General features: G+C 41.9%; 1 protein-coding gene across 1 annotated transcript; it reads left to right on the forward strand.

Moving 5' to 3' along the window:
* The first annotated feature begins 1,005 nt into the window (after window positions 1-1,005).
* On the forward strand, window positions 1,006-14,429 carry LOC120035240 (oocyte zinc finger protein XlCOF6-like). The gene is made up of 2 exons (XM_038982029.1): window positions 1,006-1,045; window positions 11,762-14,429. Exons 1-2 carry the CDS (start codon window positions 1,006-1,008, stop codon window positions 13,936-13,938), a joined length of 2,217 nt encoding a protein of 738 aa, XP_038837957.1. The 3' UTR covers window positions 13,939-14,429.
* Window positions 14,430-17,425: the final 2,996 nt, after the last annotated feature.

A 17,425-nucleotide genomic window follows, 5' to 3' on the forward strand; every position in this document is an offset into this window, starting at 1 on the left:
TACTATGCAGCTACCTTTGATTGGTACGTTCTCCCCAGTATAACCAGTAACCTTTATTTTCACCGGGTGTATTTTGCTCTTCCCCTTCAGTGTTTTGTAGTCATCCAGCGATAACAGGTTTACCTGTGCTCCAGAATCAAGCTTGAATGGTATTATAGTTTCACAGTCAATGGCACAATCCATTCAGCATTTACTGCATTGCATATTTTCACAGAATCAACAAAGAATTCTTCCATCTCCTCGACTGTGTGAACCTTTTTCTTTGTAGCCTCAGCTTTGCAGCATTTTGAGAAATTATTATTTTTCCCACAGTTGTTACATGAATTGCCATATGCAGGGCATTTTTTTGGCTTGTGGATAAATCCACATTTTCCACATGTAGTGTTTTGATTTTTCTCTTTTGCTTGTTTTTGTTTTGTAAGGCGTTGTGTGTATTGCTCCTCTCTTTTTATTGCATACACTGACGTCTCATCCCTGCACAGCTCTTTAGCTTGTGCTCTGGTGGTTTCAGCTGCTTCACACATATTCACTGCTTTATCCAAAGTTAAATCTTGCTCACGCAGCAATCTCTCCTTGAGTCCATTATCAAGTATGCCACAGACTATCCTGTCTTTCACTAGTGATTTTTTCAGATTTTCAAATTCACACGTTTTGCTCAGTGTGATCAGCTCAGCCAAATACTGGTCAAAACTGACTCCCTGTTTCTGATCATGAAAGAAAAACGTGTATCTCTCAAACGTGACGTTCTGGCTTGGTACAAGGTACTCCTCAAATTTAGCCATTAGCACAGTCAATGTCAAGTTTGCCTCGTCTTGCTGAAAGCTATTGTAAATGCCTAATGCATCCTCTCCAATAACATGCAGAAAAATGGAAGCTTTCAATTTGTCATCATCTCCCCCTGCACCACTGGCTGCTAGGTAGATATTGAATCTCTGCTTGAAACGTTTCCAAGTGTCAGCTAGATTGGCTGTTAACTGCATAGGAGTAGGAGGACTAAGCCTATCCATGACGGAGAACAGGAACAGTGTCAATTTCTCTTACTTCAGTATGTTGCTCGTCAACAGATTATAATGCAGCCTCGCTCTCGCTGCTGCGGCTCGTTGTCCTGGTTCTTGCAAGCTAGCGTCTTCAACTACTCACGTCACTTGACTTGTGGTAGAATGTTCAATTTTCGTCGCGGATATTTCTTTATTTTCTCTGTCTCGTCATAGCGACTCCCACTTCTGACACCATGTTATGCTTGTTCCTTATATAATGACAAACCGGGGCGTAGGTTTAACTACTTTTAATGAACATATACTTCAGCTAGAAAACTCCATGTTTAGCCATGCAAGGCATTCTTTAACCATTCCCCCGCACGCGTAGCCTGCTGGGTAACGTAGTCTAAATTTTATTAACACATATCAACACAGTATATACTGTATTTTATACCATCTATTGCATCTTGCCTATGCCGCTCTGTCATTGCTCATCAATATATTTATTTGCAGGTAGCCTAGTGGTTAGAGCGTTGGACTAGTAACCGAAAGGTTGCAAGATCGAATCCCCGAGCTGACAAGGTAAACATTTGTCATTCTGCCTCTGCACAAGGCAGTTAACCCACTGTTCCTTGGCCGTCATTGAAAATAAGAATTTGTTCTTAACTGACTTGCCTAGTTAAATAAAGGTAAAATAAGTTTATATATTCTTATTCCATTCCTTTACTTAGATTTGGGTGTATTGGGTAGTTGTTGTGGAATATTACTTGTTGCACTGTCGGAACTAGAAGCACAAGCATTTTCGCTACACTCGCAATAACATCTGCTAAACATGTGTATGTGACCAATAAAATTAGATTCGAATTTCTTTGGCTTTTATTTATTTTATTTTTTATCTAGGAACCTTTAGCCACTACAGTACTAGTCATCAAAACGGTTGACATTAAAAACAGTCACTACCTCATGAATGTTCCATCAGTATTATTCCACCATGTCAGATTGTAAAAAGGATCATGTAACATATGTTTATCTGAGTAAAAATGAATAATACATTGTGTAGTAGATGTTCTAACTTCTCACTCATAAAAAAAAAAGTGGAACTAATCAATCAACACGTGGTTTCCTTTGTACTTCTTTACGTAATATTATTATTTAATGAATTAAATGAAAAATAAACATTTTCCGCTACTGCTTTACCAACTCCAATCAACAGATAGCGATATGCGTATTTCATGCGCCGTTGCTAGTGTGACGTATATTCTAGAGGACGGGACGCTTCTTCAACGAGAACAACACGGTTACTGATTCAACCAGCTAACTGTTAGGTAGCGTGCTAGCCAACATACAACCGTAACATTGACGTTTTTTTTAGACCGTTTCGGGGAGTTAAAAATACATGTATGTCGTATCCACTAGTTACCCCTTAATTTTCATATTTACATTTTTGTTAGTCAACTAGCTGTCTGGTTAAGTTAGCAGTAGCCTAGTCGCTAATGATATTTAGCTAACGTTACCTCGCTAACAACCCTGACCATGAGCTCACTAAGCTACTCCCCCCCTTTTGAAGAAGAAGAGGTCTGCTGGACAGAGAAAGAGGAGGAAGATGAGGCTGTAGAGGTTGAGGCTGTTACAGTGAAAGAGGAGGAGGATGTTACTGTGAAAGAAGAGGAGGAAGATAAAAATGACGATGCTGTGTTGGGCGTGAAAGAGGAAGAGGAGGAGATGACTATCACGGTGAAAGAAGAGGAAGACGTTTTTGAGGTGAAGGAGGGGGAGATGACTATCACAGTGAAAGAAGAGGAAGACGTTTTTGAGGTGAAAGAGGGGGAGATGACTATCACAGTGAAAGAAGAGGAAGACGTTTTTGAGGTGAAGGAGGGGGAGATTACTGTCACATTGGAGGAGGAAGAGGAGGAGGTTGGAGATCTGATTAACACCCGTGAGTACTATCTATCAGTGACACAAACTCTGCAGTTGTTGAACTAATGTGTGGTTTTAAATGGGGCATTCTACTGAAGTTCTACACTTAAATATGTTGTTCAGTACTGTAGGAATTGTTAAACTACACTGTAAGATGTGTGTAACGTCCAGAGTAGGGCCACCACCAAAACGTTCATTAACAATGGATCAAATGCATCCAATGACATTGACTGGAATTAGGACCGTCTCCGACCAACAAAAAAAAAATCTTGGTCGCCTGAAAGTCCAATTGATTGGTCGAAATTTGTAAATGTGTTTTTTACCCATATATAGACACACCCTATGTATGTGAGCTTGTCTGATGCTTTAAGCTTACGGTCTGATGCTTTAAACTTACGGTCTGATGCTTTAAGACAAATGCCTCAAGAAGCCGCCTGAGATCTAGATAACCTGACCCAACTTTTCTCCTCCCTCTTTCTGCTGGCTTTCACAGATTCTCCCATTACTCTCCTAAAGTTGCCGGTAATACACGAGGAGTTGGCAAACTTTCTCATGGAATGAGAAATGCCAATTTATCTTACCATTTCTACCGATCTGCGTGCCAATTATGGTTTTTCATATGCACAGTTTCGTGGAACAGTTTCATTTAATTTATAATAACGTGTTCATGTCTCTAAATCATTGTTATGTGGTTAATCAAAATCCTATCTAAATATAAATGAAAATAATCAACCTAAAAGTAACTAAAATAGCCAACAAATAGAAACATTGCAGCCTGCAGGTAGAACAAATCCTGATTAAAAAAAAATATATATATCCTATAAATCACGTTGGCTACACATGGCCTGTCTGCAATGAACTTGAAACATTGTTTAAGCTATTCACTTGGGTCTGTCTGGAAGCTTGCAACATTGTATAAAATATTCTGAGATTCTGATTCTGAGCCCCTCAGAGTTTTCAGTGCCAGTGAGCTCAGGACAGACACAGCTGTAAGCTATGTCTGTAAACTGTAACCTATTTGCATAAGGGATAAGAAGCAGTGCTTGACTTGGGCAGGAGCTCATCGGAGCTGAGTACCGGCACCTCAAATGTTCTACTGCTTGATCTCCTGTTCCTCTCATAGAATATTAGCTCTAAAGTATTGTGGAGCTCCTGCACCTAAATATAAACAGTACCAGCACCCAAAATGAGTACCAGGAACCTATTTCAGTCCAAGTCAAACAACTGATACGAAGTAATCAGGTAGGTCTATTTTATGACGTTTCCGCTGGATCAGAGCATGACATTTTTCCCTTTCACTCTATGTGGTTATCGAAAGAGAAAGAGCTGGAAAGATTTTTCAAATACAGTGAGGAACTATTGTAATTCTCAATGGATGTAAAAACAGACTTTGTTTGCTTGTTTTTGAGGTGAAGAAAACATTACTTTGAGAAGCTCCACAGGTTATTAGTGGTAGTGAGTTAAGACAATCACAAATATTATCACATCCCCAAATGGGCACATTTATATGCCTACATTTTCGCGCAAGCCAGGTATTAGAGGTCGACTGATTAATCGCCAGGTATTAGAGGTCGACTGATTAATCGGCATGGCCGATTTTCAAGTTTTCATAACAATCGGTAATCAGACTTTTTGGATGCCGATTATGGCCGTTTACATTGCAATCCACGAGGAAACTGCGTGGCAGGCCGAACACCTGTTACGCGAGTGCAGCGTCAAAAGGACCTTATGGCTGCAAGGAGCCAAGGTAAGTTGCTAGCTAGCATTAAACTTATAAATAACAATCAATCTTCACATAATCACTAGTTAACTACACATGGTTGATGATATTACTAGGTTAACTAGCTTGTCCTGCGTTGCATATAATCAATGCGGTGCCTGTTAATTTATCATCGAATCACAGCCTACTTCAACGCCAAACGGGTGTTGAGTTCACAAAAGCGCATTCGCGAAAAAAAGCACAATCGTTTCACAAATGTACCTAACCATAAACATCAATGCCTTTCTTAAAATGTATACACAGAAGTATATATTTTTTAAAAACCTGCATAGTTAGTTAAAATAAATTCATGTTAGCAGGCAATATAAACCAGGGAAATTGTGTCACTTCTCTTGCGTTCAATGCAGAGTCAGGGTATATGCAACAGTTTGGCTCGTTGCGAACTGTGTGAAGACCGTAATTAATTTGCCAGAATTTTATATAATTATGACATAATATTGAAGGTTGTGCAATGTGACAGCAATATTTAGACGTAGGGTTGCCACACGTGCGATAAAATACGGAACGGTTCCGTATTTCACTGAAATAATAAACATTTAGTTTTCGAAATGATAGTTTCCTGATTTGACCATATTAATGACCAAAGGCTCGTATTTCTGTGTTTATTATAATTAAGTCTATGATTTGATATGTGATACAGCAGTCTAACTGAGTGGTGGTTGGCAGCAGCACGCTCGTAAGCATTCATTCAAACAGCACATTACTGCGTTTTGCCAGCAGCTCTTAGCAATGCTGGTATGCACAGCGCTGTTTATGACTTCGAGCCTATCGACTCTCGAGATTAGGCTGGCAATACTAAAGTGCCTATAAGAACATCCAATAGTCAAAGGTATATGAAATACAAATGGTATAGAGAGAAATAGTCGACGCGTCATAATTCCTATAATAACTACAACCTCAAACTTCTTAACTGGGAATATTGAAGAACTGGGAATACTGAACCACCAGCTTTCATATGTTCTGAGCAAGGAACTTAAACGTTAGCTTTTTTACATGGCACATATTGCACTTTTACTTTCTTCTCCAACACAGTTTTTGCATTATTTAAACCAAATTGAAAATGTTTCATTATTTATTTGAGACTAAATAGATTTTATTTATGTATTATATTAAGTTAAAATAAAAGTTTTCACTCAGTATTGTTGTAATTGTCATTATTACAAATATATATATATATATATATATATATATATATATATATATATATATATATATATATATATATATATATACACTGCTCAAAAAAATAAAGGGAACACTTAAACAACACAATGTAACTCCAAGTCAATCACACTTCTATGAAATCAAACTGTCCACTTAGGAAGCAACACTGATTGACAATAAATTTCACATGCTGTTGTGCAAATGGAATAGACAAAAGGTGGAAATTATAGGCAATTAGCAAGACACCCCCAAAAAAGAAGTGATTCTGCAGGTGGTGACCACAGACCACTTCTCAGTTCCTATGCTTCCTGGCTGATGTTTTGGTCACTTTTGAATGCTGGCGGTGCTCTCACTCTAGTGGTAGCATGAGACGGAGTCTACAACCCACACAAGTGGCTCAGGTAGTGCAGTTCATCCAGGATGCCACATCAATGCGAGCTGTGGCAAAAAGGTTTGCTGTGTCTGTCAGCGTAGTGTCCAGAGCATGGAGGCGCTACCAGGAGACAGGCCAGTACATCAGGAGACGTGGAGGAGGCCAACAACCCAGCAGCAGGACCGCTACCTCCGCCTTTGTGCAAGGAGGTGCACTGCCAGAGCCCTGCAAAATGACCTCCAGCAGGCCACAAATGTGCATGTTTCAGCATATGGTCTCACAAGGGGTCTGAGGATCTCATCTCGGTACCTAATGGCAGTCAGGCTACCTCTGGCGAGCACATGGAGGGCTGTGCGGCCCCACAAAGAAATGCCACCCCACACCATGACTGACCCACCGCCAAACCGGTCATGCTGGAGGATGTTGCAGGCAGCAGAACGTTCTCCACGGCATCTCCAAACTCTGTCACATGTGCTCAGTGTGAACCTGCTTTCATCTGTGAAGAGCACAGGGCGCCAGTGGCGAATTTGCCAATCTTGGTGTTCTCTGGCAAATGCCAAACGTCCTGCACGGTGCTGGGCTGTACGCACAACCCCCACCTGTGGACGTCGGGCCCTCATACCACCCTCATGGAGTCTGTTTCTGACCGTTTGAGCAGACACATGCACATTTGTGGCCTGCTGGAGGTCATTTTGCAGGGCTCTGGCAGTGCACCTCCTTGCACAAAGGCGGAGGTAGCGGTCCTGCTGCTGGGTTGTTGCCCTCCTACGGCCTCCTCCACGTCTCCTGATGTACTGGCCTGTCTCCTGGTAGCGCTTCCATGCTCTGGACACTACGCTGACAGACACAGCAAACCTTTTTGCCACAGCTCGCATTGATGTGCCATCCTGGATGAACTGCACTACCTGAGCCACTTGTGTGGGTTGTAGACTCCGTCTCATGCTACCACTAGAGTGAGAGCACCGCCAGCATTCAAAAGTGACCAAAACATCAGCCAGGAAGCATAGGAACTGAGAAGTTGTCTGTGGTCACCACCTGCAGAATCACTCCTTTTTTGGGGGTGTCTTGCTAATTGCCTATAATTTCCACCTTTTGTCTATTCCATTTGCACAACAGCATGTGAAATTTATTGTCAATCAGTGTTGCTTCCTAAGTGGACAGTTTGATTTCACAGAAGTGTGATTGACTTGGAGTTACATTGTGTTGTTTAAGTGTTCCCTTTATTTTTTTGAGCAGTGTATATAAATCGTCCGATTCATCGGTATCGGCTTTTTTTGGGCCTACAAATAATCGTCATCGGCTTTTTTTGGTCCTCAAATAATTGGTATTGGCGTTGAAAAATCATAATCAGTCGACCTCTACCAGGTAGCCTATAGGCCTACTTTTATGCATGCGCGTCCTTACTCAACACTGACAGGAACGCTCCAAACAAAAGTCAACGACTAAATTGCCATAACTTTATAAATTAAATTAAATAAACCAAAACTTGTTTCTCACAAGTGTTTCATAAGCTGTGCACTCTGCAAACAATGTATTCACTCTGACAACGATAACGGGAAGACTGGAATAATAATATTGAATGCATTCTCAAAAATTACCGTAACCAAAGTAACACATTTTGTAGATTAGAAATGATAGGAATTAACAGTACATTTTCTACTGGTGGTACTTGTAATGGGGAAATGATAGACACTAAAACTCAAACTACTCACAGAATGAAGTTATGAAACAATGTGCACAAATTGGCAGGAGAGAGTGCGTTCTGGAGAGAGAAGTGCATTGTGCATCTGGGCTGCTTGGTCAATCCGACGTCTGTATTGGCCGTGCAGCATTTACAGTGATACGGCCTCAGCGGAACTCAGGGCATTCATACTTCTTGCTTCGCGGCGCAGTGCTGAGCTGTTGTGAAGGAAGTGAGTTTGTGTTTATACAGGAGGTACCGCCCCCACCTACCGTCAACCAATCATGTCAATGCAGAGCTATACAGAGCCATGGCGATGCGGTACAGAGCTCGATTTGGCCTCTGCGTGCCTCCGGAGGCTCCATAATTGCGTCACACCCTCCATATGGAGCCACCAACCACATTTTCGGATCAAGCATACATTTGCTTTTAGTCTAGGCCTTCGCAATGGATTAGTTTATTGAGATGGACGCAAATATACATGTGTGTTACTGCTTGACTAAAACCATCTCGGTCAACCAACAGCCTAATGACCAAACAATTGACCAGTCAACTAATAGGGGTCAGCCCTAACTGAAATACTGTAGTCCTCATTATCTATTATTATAGAGCTCTGCTCAGCCTAAAGACATGACATTATCTATTATTATAGAGCTCTGGACACCCTGTAAACATAGAGCTCTGGTCAGCCTGTAAACATGACATTATCTATTATTATAGAGCTCTGGACAGCCTGTAAACATGACATTATCTATTATTATAGAGCTCTGTTCAGCCTGTAAACATGACATTCCATGAGAGCCAGATTATAGCGGTCTGCGCAACCTCTGCAGATCCTCTTAAGCTCTGTCAGGTTAGATGAGGAGCATCGCTGCACAGCTATTTTCAGGTCTCTCCAGAGATGTTCAATCGGTTTCAAGTCTGGCCTCTGGCTGGGCCACTCAAGGACATCCAGAGACTTGTCTCGAAGCCACTCCTGCGTTGTCTTGGCTGTGTGCTTAGGGTCGTTGTCCTGTTGGAAGGTGAACAGTCTGAGGTCCTTATCAAGGATCTCTCTGTACTTTGCTCCGTTTATCTTTCCCTCGATCCTGACTAGTTTCCCAGTCCCTGCTGCGTAAGTACCAGTCTGAAGTGAGCTGTGAAAGGGCCTTCCTTACATATCAAATGATATCAAATTTATTTATATAGCCCTTCTTACATCAGCTGATATCTCAAAGTGCTGTACAGAAACCCAGCCTAAAACCCCAAACAGCAAGCAATGCAGGTGTAGAAGCACGGTGGCTAGGAAAAACTCCCTAGAAAGGCCAAAACCTAGGAAGAAACCTAGAGAGGAACCAGGCTATGAGGGGTCCTCTTCTGGCTGTGCCGGGTGGAGATTATAACAGAACATGGCCAAGATGTTCAAAATGTTCATAAATGACCAGCATGGTCAAATAATAATAATCACAGTAGTTGTCGAGGGTAGAGCCTTATATACTGATATCTGAACCTACATAAACATGATTCATTGGATCGGTTCACACGTGTGACTGGCTCCGTCTATCTTAACTTAAAGAACATATTCTGGGCGTTCTGACGGATGTTCCTCCGGAGGGGCCCCTCCCCCTCGTCTCTTGACCAGACCCAGACAGGAGCCAAGGATTGTTTATGACACCAAAGATAAGATGCACAAAGTAAATTTCATCTGTTTACATTCCATCCTTTTATCACTTGTGTGATAACAATAATTACATGTTAAAGTAAGCATTTAGATTTTAGCTTCTATCAAAAGGAGTTTCTATAATGTTATTATAATAAATAATTTTTTGTATTTTTTATTTAACATTTCTTTAACTAGGCAAGTTAAATAAAGCTAAAAACCTACAATCAGAAAGTTAAAACCAATGTGAGTGAGTATATGAAAAAGAATACACACATACATACACAAGGGATCTGTAGATTCAGAGGTGAATAACTTTCTCAATGTTATCCATTGTTTCCTCTTTCCACAGTCGGGTTGGATTGACCTGTGTTTTTCACTTAACTGTCCCTGGGACGTCAACCTAAAACCCTGTTGTTTAACAATTCTACACAAGGTTGGTGCTCATCAGCTCAGTGTCCAACATAATGTAAAATGGATTTAAGGGTTTAGATGACCTGACCCTCAACTCAAAAGAAAACCACAGAAAACAACCTTCAACCATTAATCATCGTCTGCATCTACAGGGGGAAATGGGGCTCTAATCCAGAGTTGGCAGCTCAATAGTTTCACTGTTCTCTGTAGGAGCAGAAAACATGACAGCTGCTGAAATCGTACCAGCCAGAGAGGCACAAATCACCTTAAAGCATGTTAATAACACAATTAAACAAACGAAACAAAAAACACACTGCAGCCCACTGGGCAATCTGGGATCCCTAATTTCCAAGCAGGGATTCAAACCAAGTTGCAAGCGTTCAATCTTGTTTTGGAGAATTATTTTTAGCAACAGTGGCAATGAATTCTGCAAGATCAGTCACATTAGAAGAGTGATCTGGGACAAAAGTACAACATTCATCACCAATGATTGCATATGTGCCCCCTTGACCTGCCAAAATATAGTCAAGGACCTCTCTGTTTTGAAGCGCTGACTTACACAATTCTTTCATTTCCCCCATTTAATTCTTCCAGGGCATTTCGAGTAGCATTGCCAGTTTTCTCTGTGTCTAGAGATGTCTCAAATTTGATTTAACGCACGCATGCAACTCCATACCCAGGAAACAAAACACCCCCAAAGAACCTGGAGGCCGGTGTGTGAGTGATGCCGGCCAGAGATCTCTTATCTCTCCTCATTCCACCAGGTCTGTAGTCTTTAAACAAAGCCTTCAGATCCCTCTCATTATTCAGAACGGTTGTCATAGCTGTCACCACAAACCCTACAGTACACGTCCCTCCCCAGTTCGATGGAATGCTATAGTAAGCCATTTTTTCCACACAACCAATAGGTTCCATTTGGAGCTCCTCTGAAAGAACACTATTCTGATGATAATTTCCTATTGGATTTTGACCTCTAGGTACCCTCTATAAGGTCGGAGGTCACCATAAAGCAGGTCTTAGTGATTGGTACATCAACCCATGGGTGTCCTGAAGTGATTCAAATATAAAGTCTATTCAACCCCCCCAAGTCAGCCTTTATTTAATGTTTTAACCCAGGGAAGGATGAAACAAGGAAGTGTTAAGGCCAGAGTCTTTAGGTCTGCCCTCAGGAGGGTGGCACAGTGTTACCACCTTGTAGAAGAGGCATTTCAGTCTCTCTGCAGTCTTCCTGTTTGGGTCTGCCCTCCCCTCAGGAGGGTGGCACAGTGTTACAACCTTGTAGAAGAGTCATTTCAGTCTCTCTGCAGTCTTCCTGTTTAGGTCTGCCCTCCCCTCAGGAGGGTGGCACAGTGTTACAACCTTGTAGAATAGTCATTTCAGTCTCTCTGCAGTCTTCCTGTTTAGGTCTGCCCTCCCCTCAGGAGGGTGCCACAGTGTTACAACCTTGTAGAAGAGGCATTTCAGTCTCTCTGCAGTCTTCCTGTTTAGGTCTGCCCTCCCCTCAGGAGGGTGGCACAGTGTTACAGCCTTGTAGAAGAGGCATTTCAGTCTCTCTGCAGTCTTCCTGTGCACATCTTTGTTTAATAAAAACGATACAGAAGTTGTTCAGCTAATCTCTTCCATCCATCATAGCCTGAAGGAAGGGAGGGGCAGTTCCCCCTGCTGCTCCGTAACCAAGCACCAGGGTCTTGAAGATTATGCATTTTATTGAGGGATCTAGTCTAGATTAAACCTTGTAGAAAGACAGTTGTATCATGTAGAGGTTTCATTTAGATCTCTCTGTTTAAACAAATACTATGTTTGTCTTCAGCAGGTAAAAGACCAGACTCTCACAGCAGGAAGAGTCCTTCAGACCCAGAGAAGACCAAACCAGCAAAACCACACCACTGCTCCCAGTGTGGAAAGAGTTTTACCTGGTTAGGGAGTCTGAAATCACATAAGCGCACACACACAGGAGATAAGCCTTTCAATTGCTCCCAGTGTGGAAAGAGTTTTACTGAGTTAGGGACACTGAAAAAGCATGAGAGGACACACACAGGAGAGAAGCCTTTCCAGTGTTCCCAATGTGGAAAGAGATTTACCCAGTTAGCGAACATGAAAAGGCATGAAGGAACACACACGGGAGAGAAGCCATATCAATGCTCCCAGTGTGAAAATACATTTTCCTCATCAGGGGAATTGAAAAAACATGAGAGAACACACTTAGTAGAGAGGCCTTTCCAATGTTCTCAGTGTGGAAAGAGTTTTACCCTGTTAGGGAGTCTACACACGCATGAGAGAACACACACAGGGGAGAAGCCCTTCTGCTGCTCAGACTGTGGAAAGTGTTTTACCTGGTTAGGGAATCTGAAATCACATGAGCGGACACACACAGGAGATAAGCCTTTCAACTGCTCCCAGTGTGGAAAAAGTTTTACTCAGTTAGGGAACTTGAAAACACATGAGATGACACACACAGGAGAGAAACCTTTCCACTGCTCCCAGTGTGGAAAGGGGTTTAGACATGCAGGGAACCTGAAAGTGCATGAAAGACGACACACTGGAGAGAAGCCATATAAATGCTCACAGTGTGAAATAACATTTTCCTCGTCAGGGGACCTGAAAAAACATGAGAGAACACACTCTATAAAGAGGCCTTTCCAATGCTCTCAGTGTGGAAAGAGTTTTACCCAGTTAGGGAATCTACAAAAGCATGAGAGAACGCACACAGGGGAGAAGCCCTACCATTGCTCAGACTGTGGAAAGAGATTTACCCAGATAGGGGACCTGAAATCACATGAACTGACACACACAGGAGAGAAGACTTTCCAATGTTCTCAGTGTGGAAAGAGTTTTACCTGGTTAGGGAATCTGAAATCACATGAGCGCACACACACAGGAGATAAACCTTTCCACTGCTCCCAGTGTGGAAAAGGTTTTACTCAGTTAGGGAACTTGAAGACACATGAAATGACACACACAGGAGAGAAGCCTTTCCACTGCTCCCAGTGTGGAAAAGGGTTTAGACACGCAGGGAACCTGAAAGTGCATGAAAGAATACACACTGGAGAGAAGCCATATCAATGCTCCCAGTGTGAAATGAGATTTTTCTCATCAGGGGACCTGAAAAAACATGAGAGAACACACTCTGTAGATAGGCCTTTTCAATGCTCCCATTGTGGAAAGAGTTTTACCCAGTTAAGGAATCTACAAACACACGAGAGAATGCACACAGGGGAGAAGCCCCACCACTGCTCAGACTGTGGAAAAAGATTTACCCAGATAGGGGACCTGAAATCACATGAGCTGACACACACAGGAGATAAGCCTTTCCAATGCTCCCTGTGTGGAAAAAGTTTTCCCCGGTTAGGGAACTTGAAAATGCATGAGAGAATACACACAGGAGAGAAGCCTTTCCACTGCTTCCTGTGCGGAAAGAGTTTTACCGAGTTAGGAACACTGAAAAAGCATGAGAGGACGCACACAGGAGAGAAGCCTTTCCAATGTTCCCAATGTGAAAAGAGTTTTACCCAGTTAGCGAACATGAAAAGGCATGAAGGAACACACACTGGAGAGAAGCCATATCGATGCCCCCAGTGTGAAAATACATTTTCCTCATTAGGGGACCTGAAAGCACATGAGAGAACACACTTAGTAGAAAGGCCTTCCCAATGCTCTCAGTGTGGAAAAAGTTTTCCCCGGTTAGGGAACTTGAAAATGCATGAGAGAATGCACACAGGAGAGAAGCCTTTCCAATGCTCCCACTGTGGAATTTTTTTTGCCCGGTCAGGGACATTGAAAATGCATGAGAGATTACACACAGGAGAGAAGCCTTTCCAATGCTCCCAGTGTGGAAAGAGTTTTACAGAGTTAGGGACACTGAAAAAGCATGAGAGGACACACACAGGAGATAAGCCTTTCCAATGCTCCCAATGTGGAAAGAGTTTTACCCAGTTAGCAAACATGAAAAGGCATGAAGGAACACACACTGGAGAGAAGCTTTTCCAATAATGTCATTGTGGAAAGACATTTTCCCGGTCAGAGGACCTGAAATCACATGAGAGAATAGCTGTGGGTTCTGACTTATTTTTTTGACTAATAATTTGTGTTTTGGTTTATGCAACATCAAATCATATTGTATGTATGAAAGCTTCCTCTAAAATAGGCCTACCTTTTGTATTTTGTTTATTCTTCTCAAGACATGATCACATCTAAAATCAGAATATATATTTTTGTATGTGTTTTTTGATTATGTATTTTGATTGATTAATTAAATACAAGTCTAGAGTTAGATATTGGTATTTCAAAATGTAAATGATTAAATAGATTAATAGATTAATAGAATGATAGATTGTGCATTTCTTGATTCTAACCTTGAAACCTCTTGAATTTGATATGATTTGGATATTACTAAAGAAATTTGATTGGATATATTTTTGGGGATGTTGCAAATTGAATTTGATTGAATACATGATTTGGATATTGCAAAATGTAAATGATTAAAATACAGTACCTTCGAAAGTATTCAGACCATTTGACATTTTGTTATGTTACAGCCTTATTCTAAAATTGATTAAATATAAAACATTCTTCAGAAATCTACACACAATACCCCATAATGACAAAGCAAAAACAGGTTTTTGGAATTTGTAGTAATTTTATTAAAAATAAAAAACAACTACTTTTTTTACATAAGTATTCAGACCCTTTGCTATGAGACTCGAAATGGAGCTCAGGTGCATCCTGTTTCCTTTGATCATCCTTGAGATGTTTCTAGAACTAGATTGGAGTCCACCTGTGGTAAATTCAATTGATTGGACATGATTTGGAAAGGCACACACCTGTCTATATAAGGTCCCACAGTTGACAATGCATGTCAGAGCAAAAACCAAGCCACGAGGTCGAAGGAATGGTGCGTAGAGCGCCGACACAGGATTGTGTTGAGGCACAGATCTGGGGAAGGGTACCAAAACATGTCTGCATCATTGAAGGTCCCCAAGAACACAGTGTCCATCATTCTTCAATGGAAGAAGTATGGAACCACCAAGACTCTTTCTAGAGCTGGCCGCCCGGCCAAATTCGGCAATCGGGGGAGAAGGGCCTTGGTCAGGGAGGTGACCAAGAACCTGATGGTCACTCTGACAGAGCTCTATAGTTCCTCTGTGGAGATGGGAGAAACTTCTAGAAGGACAACCATCTCTACAACACTCCACCAATCAGACCTTTATGGTAGAGTGGCCAGACGGAAGCCACTCCTCAGTAAAAGGCACATTAAATCCTGCATGGAGTTTGCCAAACTGCACCTAAAGACTCAGACCACGAGAAACAAGATTCTCTGGTCTGATGAAACCAAGATTGAACTCTTTGGCCTGAATGCCAAGCATCACATTTGGAGGAAACCTGGCACCATCCTTATGGTGAAGCATGGTGGTGGCAGTATCATGCTGTGGGGATGTTTTTCAGCAGCAGGGAGTGGGAGACTAGTCAGGATTGAGGTAAAGATGAACAGAGCAAAGTACAGAAAGATCCTTGATGAAAACCTGCTCCAGAGTGCTCAGGACCTCAGACTGGGGTGAAGATTCACCTTCCAACAGGACAACGACCCTAAGCACACAGCAAAGACAACGCAGGAGTGGCTTCGGAACAAGTCTCTGAATGTCCTTGAGTGGTCCAGCCAGAGGCCGGACTTAAACCCGATTGAACATCTCAGAAGAGACCTGAATATAGCTGTGCAGTGACACTCCCCATCCAACCTGGCATAGTTTAAGATTAAGAAGATCTGCAGAGAAGAATGGGAGAAACTCCCTAAATACAGGTGTGACAAGCTTGTAGTATTATACCCAAGAAGACTTGTGGTTGTAATTGCTGCCAAAGGTGCTTCAACAAAGTACTGAGTAAAGGGTCTGAATACTTATGTAAATGTAATATTTCAGTTTATTTTATTTTATGAATAAGCAAAAAATAATCTAAAAACATTTTTGCTTTGTCATTATGGGATATTGTGTGTAGATTGATGAGGGGAAAAAACTATTTAAATCAATTTTAGAATAAGGCTGTAATGTAACAAAACATGGAAAAGGTCAAGGAGTCTGAATACTCTCCGAAGGCACTGTAGATTTGTAGAATGTGCATTTCTTGATTCTAACCTTGAAACCTGTTGAATTTTGTCATTAAGTTCATTTGTGTACTAGTCATCAAGTTAACGGAGTATACAAATGTGATGACGTTGTTCTGATAACATTGATACGATGTTGACATGAAAAACATTCACCACCACATGAATGTTCACATTAGCATTATTCCACCATGTCAGAGAATTAAAAGGATTTGATTAATGCAACATATTATCTGAAAAATAAAATGAATTTTTGTGACAGTGTTAGCCATTATTTTTAACTGTGTTAGTGGATGTTCATTATATATATACATCTACATCTATGTACTGTTACTGGACTCCATAAAAACACCATAGAGCTACGACTGGAAGTCACTTTTTCGTAGCAGGGGCCTCATTTATATAAAGAATCTTAGATTTATACTTGAACTTATTCGTAAGATAATTTTCTGACGGTGTGCTTACAATCGATTCATAAAAAAACATGTAACGGATGTGAAATGGCTAGCTAGTTAGCGGTGGTGCGCGCTAATAGCATTTCAATCGGTTACGTCACTTGCTCTGAGACCTGAAGTAGTGTTGCACCTTGCTCTGCAAGGGCCGCGGCTTTTGTGGAGCGATGGGTAACGACGCTTCGTGGGTGACTGTTGTTGATGTGTGCAGAGGGTCCCTGGTTCACACCCGAGGTCGGGGCGAGGGGACGTACTAAAGTTATACTGTTACATTGATTCTGTTGACCCGGATCACTGGTTGCTGCGGAAAAGGAGGAGGTTGAAAGGGGGGTGAGTGTAACGGATGTGAAATGGCTAGCTAGTTAGCGGTGGTGCGCGCTAATAGCATTTCAATCGGTTACGTCACTTGCTCTGAGACCTGAAGTAGGGTTTCCCCTTGCTCTGCAAGGGCCGCGGCTTTTGTGGAGCGATGGGTAACGACGCTTCGTGGGTGACTGTTGTTGATGTGTGCAGAGGGTCCCTGGTTCGCGCCCGAGGTCGGGGCGAGGGGACATACTAAAGTTATACTGTTACATATTGCTTACCCAGGTTCTAAGAAGGCAATTTTGTAATTTAAGCACCTTGTGATCTATAAATCTCAAATTAACTTTAAAAAATGATGGCACCAGAACGTGCCTTACAATCAGCGATGTCCCTGTATAGAATGCTAGTACAAATGACGGTTTAGTCAGGAATAGTCCAAAAAGGACCAAAAGAGAAAAAGCTAACTTTTTGGAAGACGAGATCACGGCGATGGTAGAAGAGATCAAAGACAGGCAACACGTATTATTAGGTGGACTCAGGGGCGCCGCCAGGGATTTTAGGCCCCATGGAAATATATCACATTGGTCCCCACCACCACAGGCCGCACCAACCACAGGCCACACCAACC

The sequence above is a fragment of the Salvelinus namaycush genome, unplaced genomic scaffold (assembly GCF_016432855.1).
Source record: "Salvelinus namaycush isolate Seneca unplaced genomic scaffold, SaNama_1.0 Scaffold10, whole genome shotgun sequence".
NCBI classification, from domain to species: Eukaryota; Metazoa; Chordata; class Actinopteri; order Salmoniformes; family Salmonidae; genus Salvelinus; species Salvelinus namaycush.

Excerpts from the sequence above, each read along its gene's own strand:
- LOC120035240 (XM_038982029.1), top strand. The coding sequence starts at position 1,006 with ATGACGGAGAACAGGAACAGTGTCAATTTCTCTTACTTCA. Across the intron at positions 1,046-11,761 it reads TGTCAATTTCTCTTACTTCA|GTAAAAGACCAGACTCTCAC; the intron begins GTATGTTGCTCG and ends TGTCTTCAGCAG.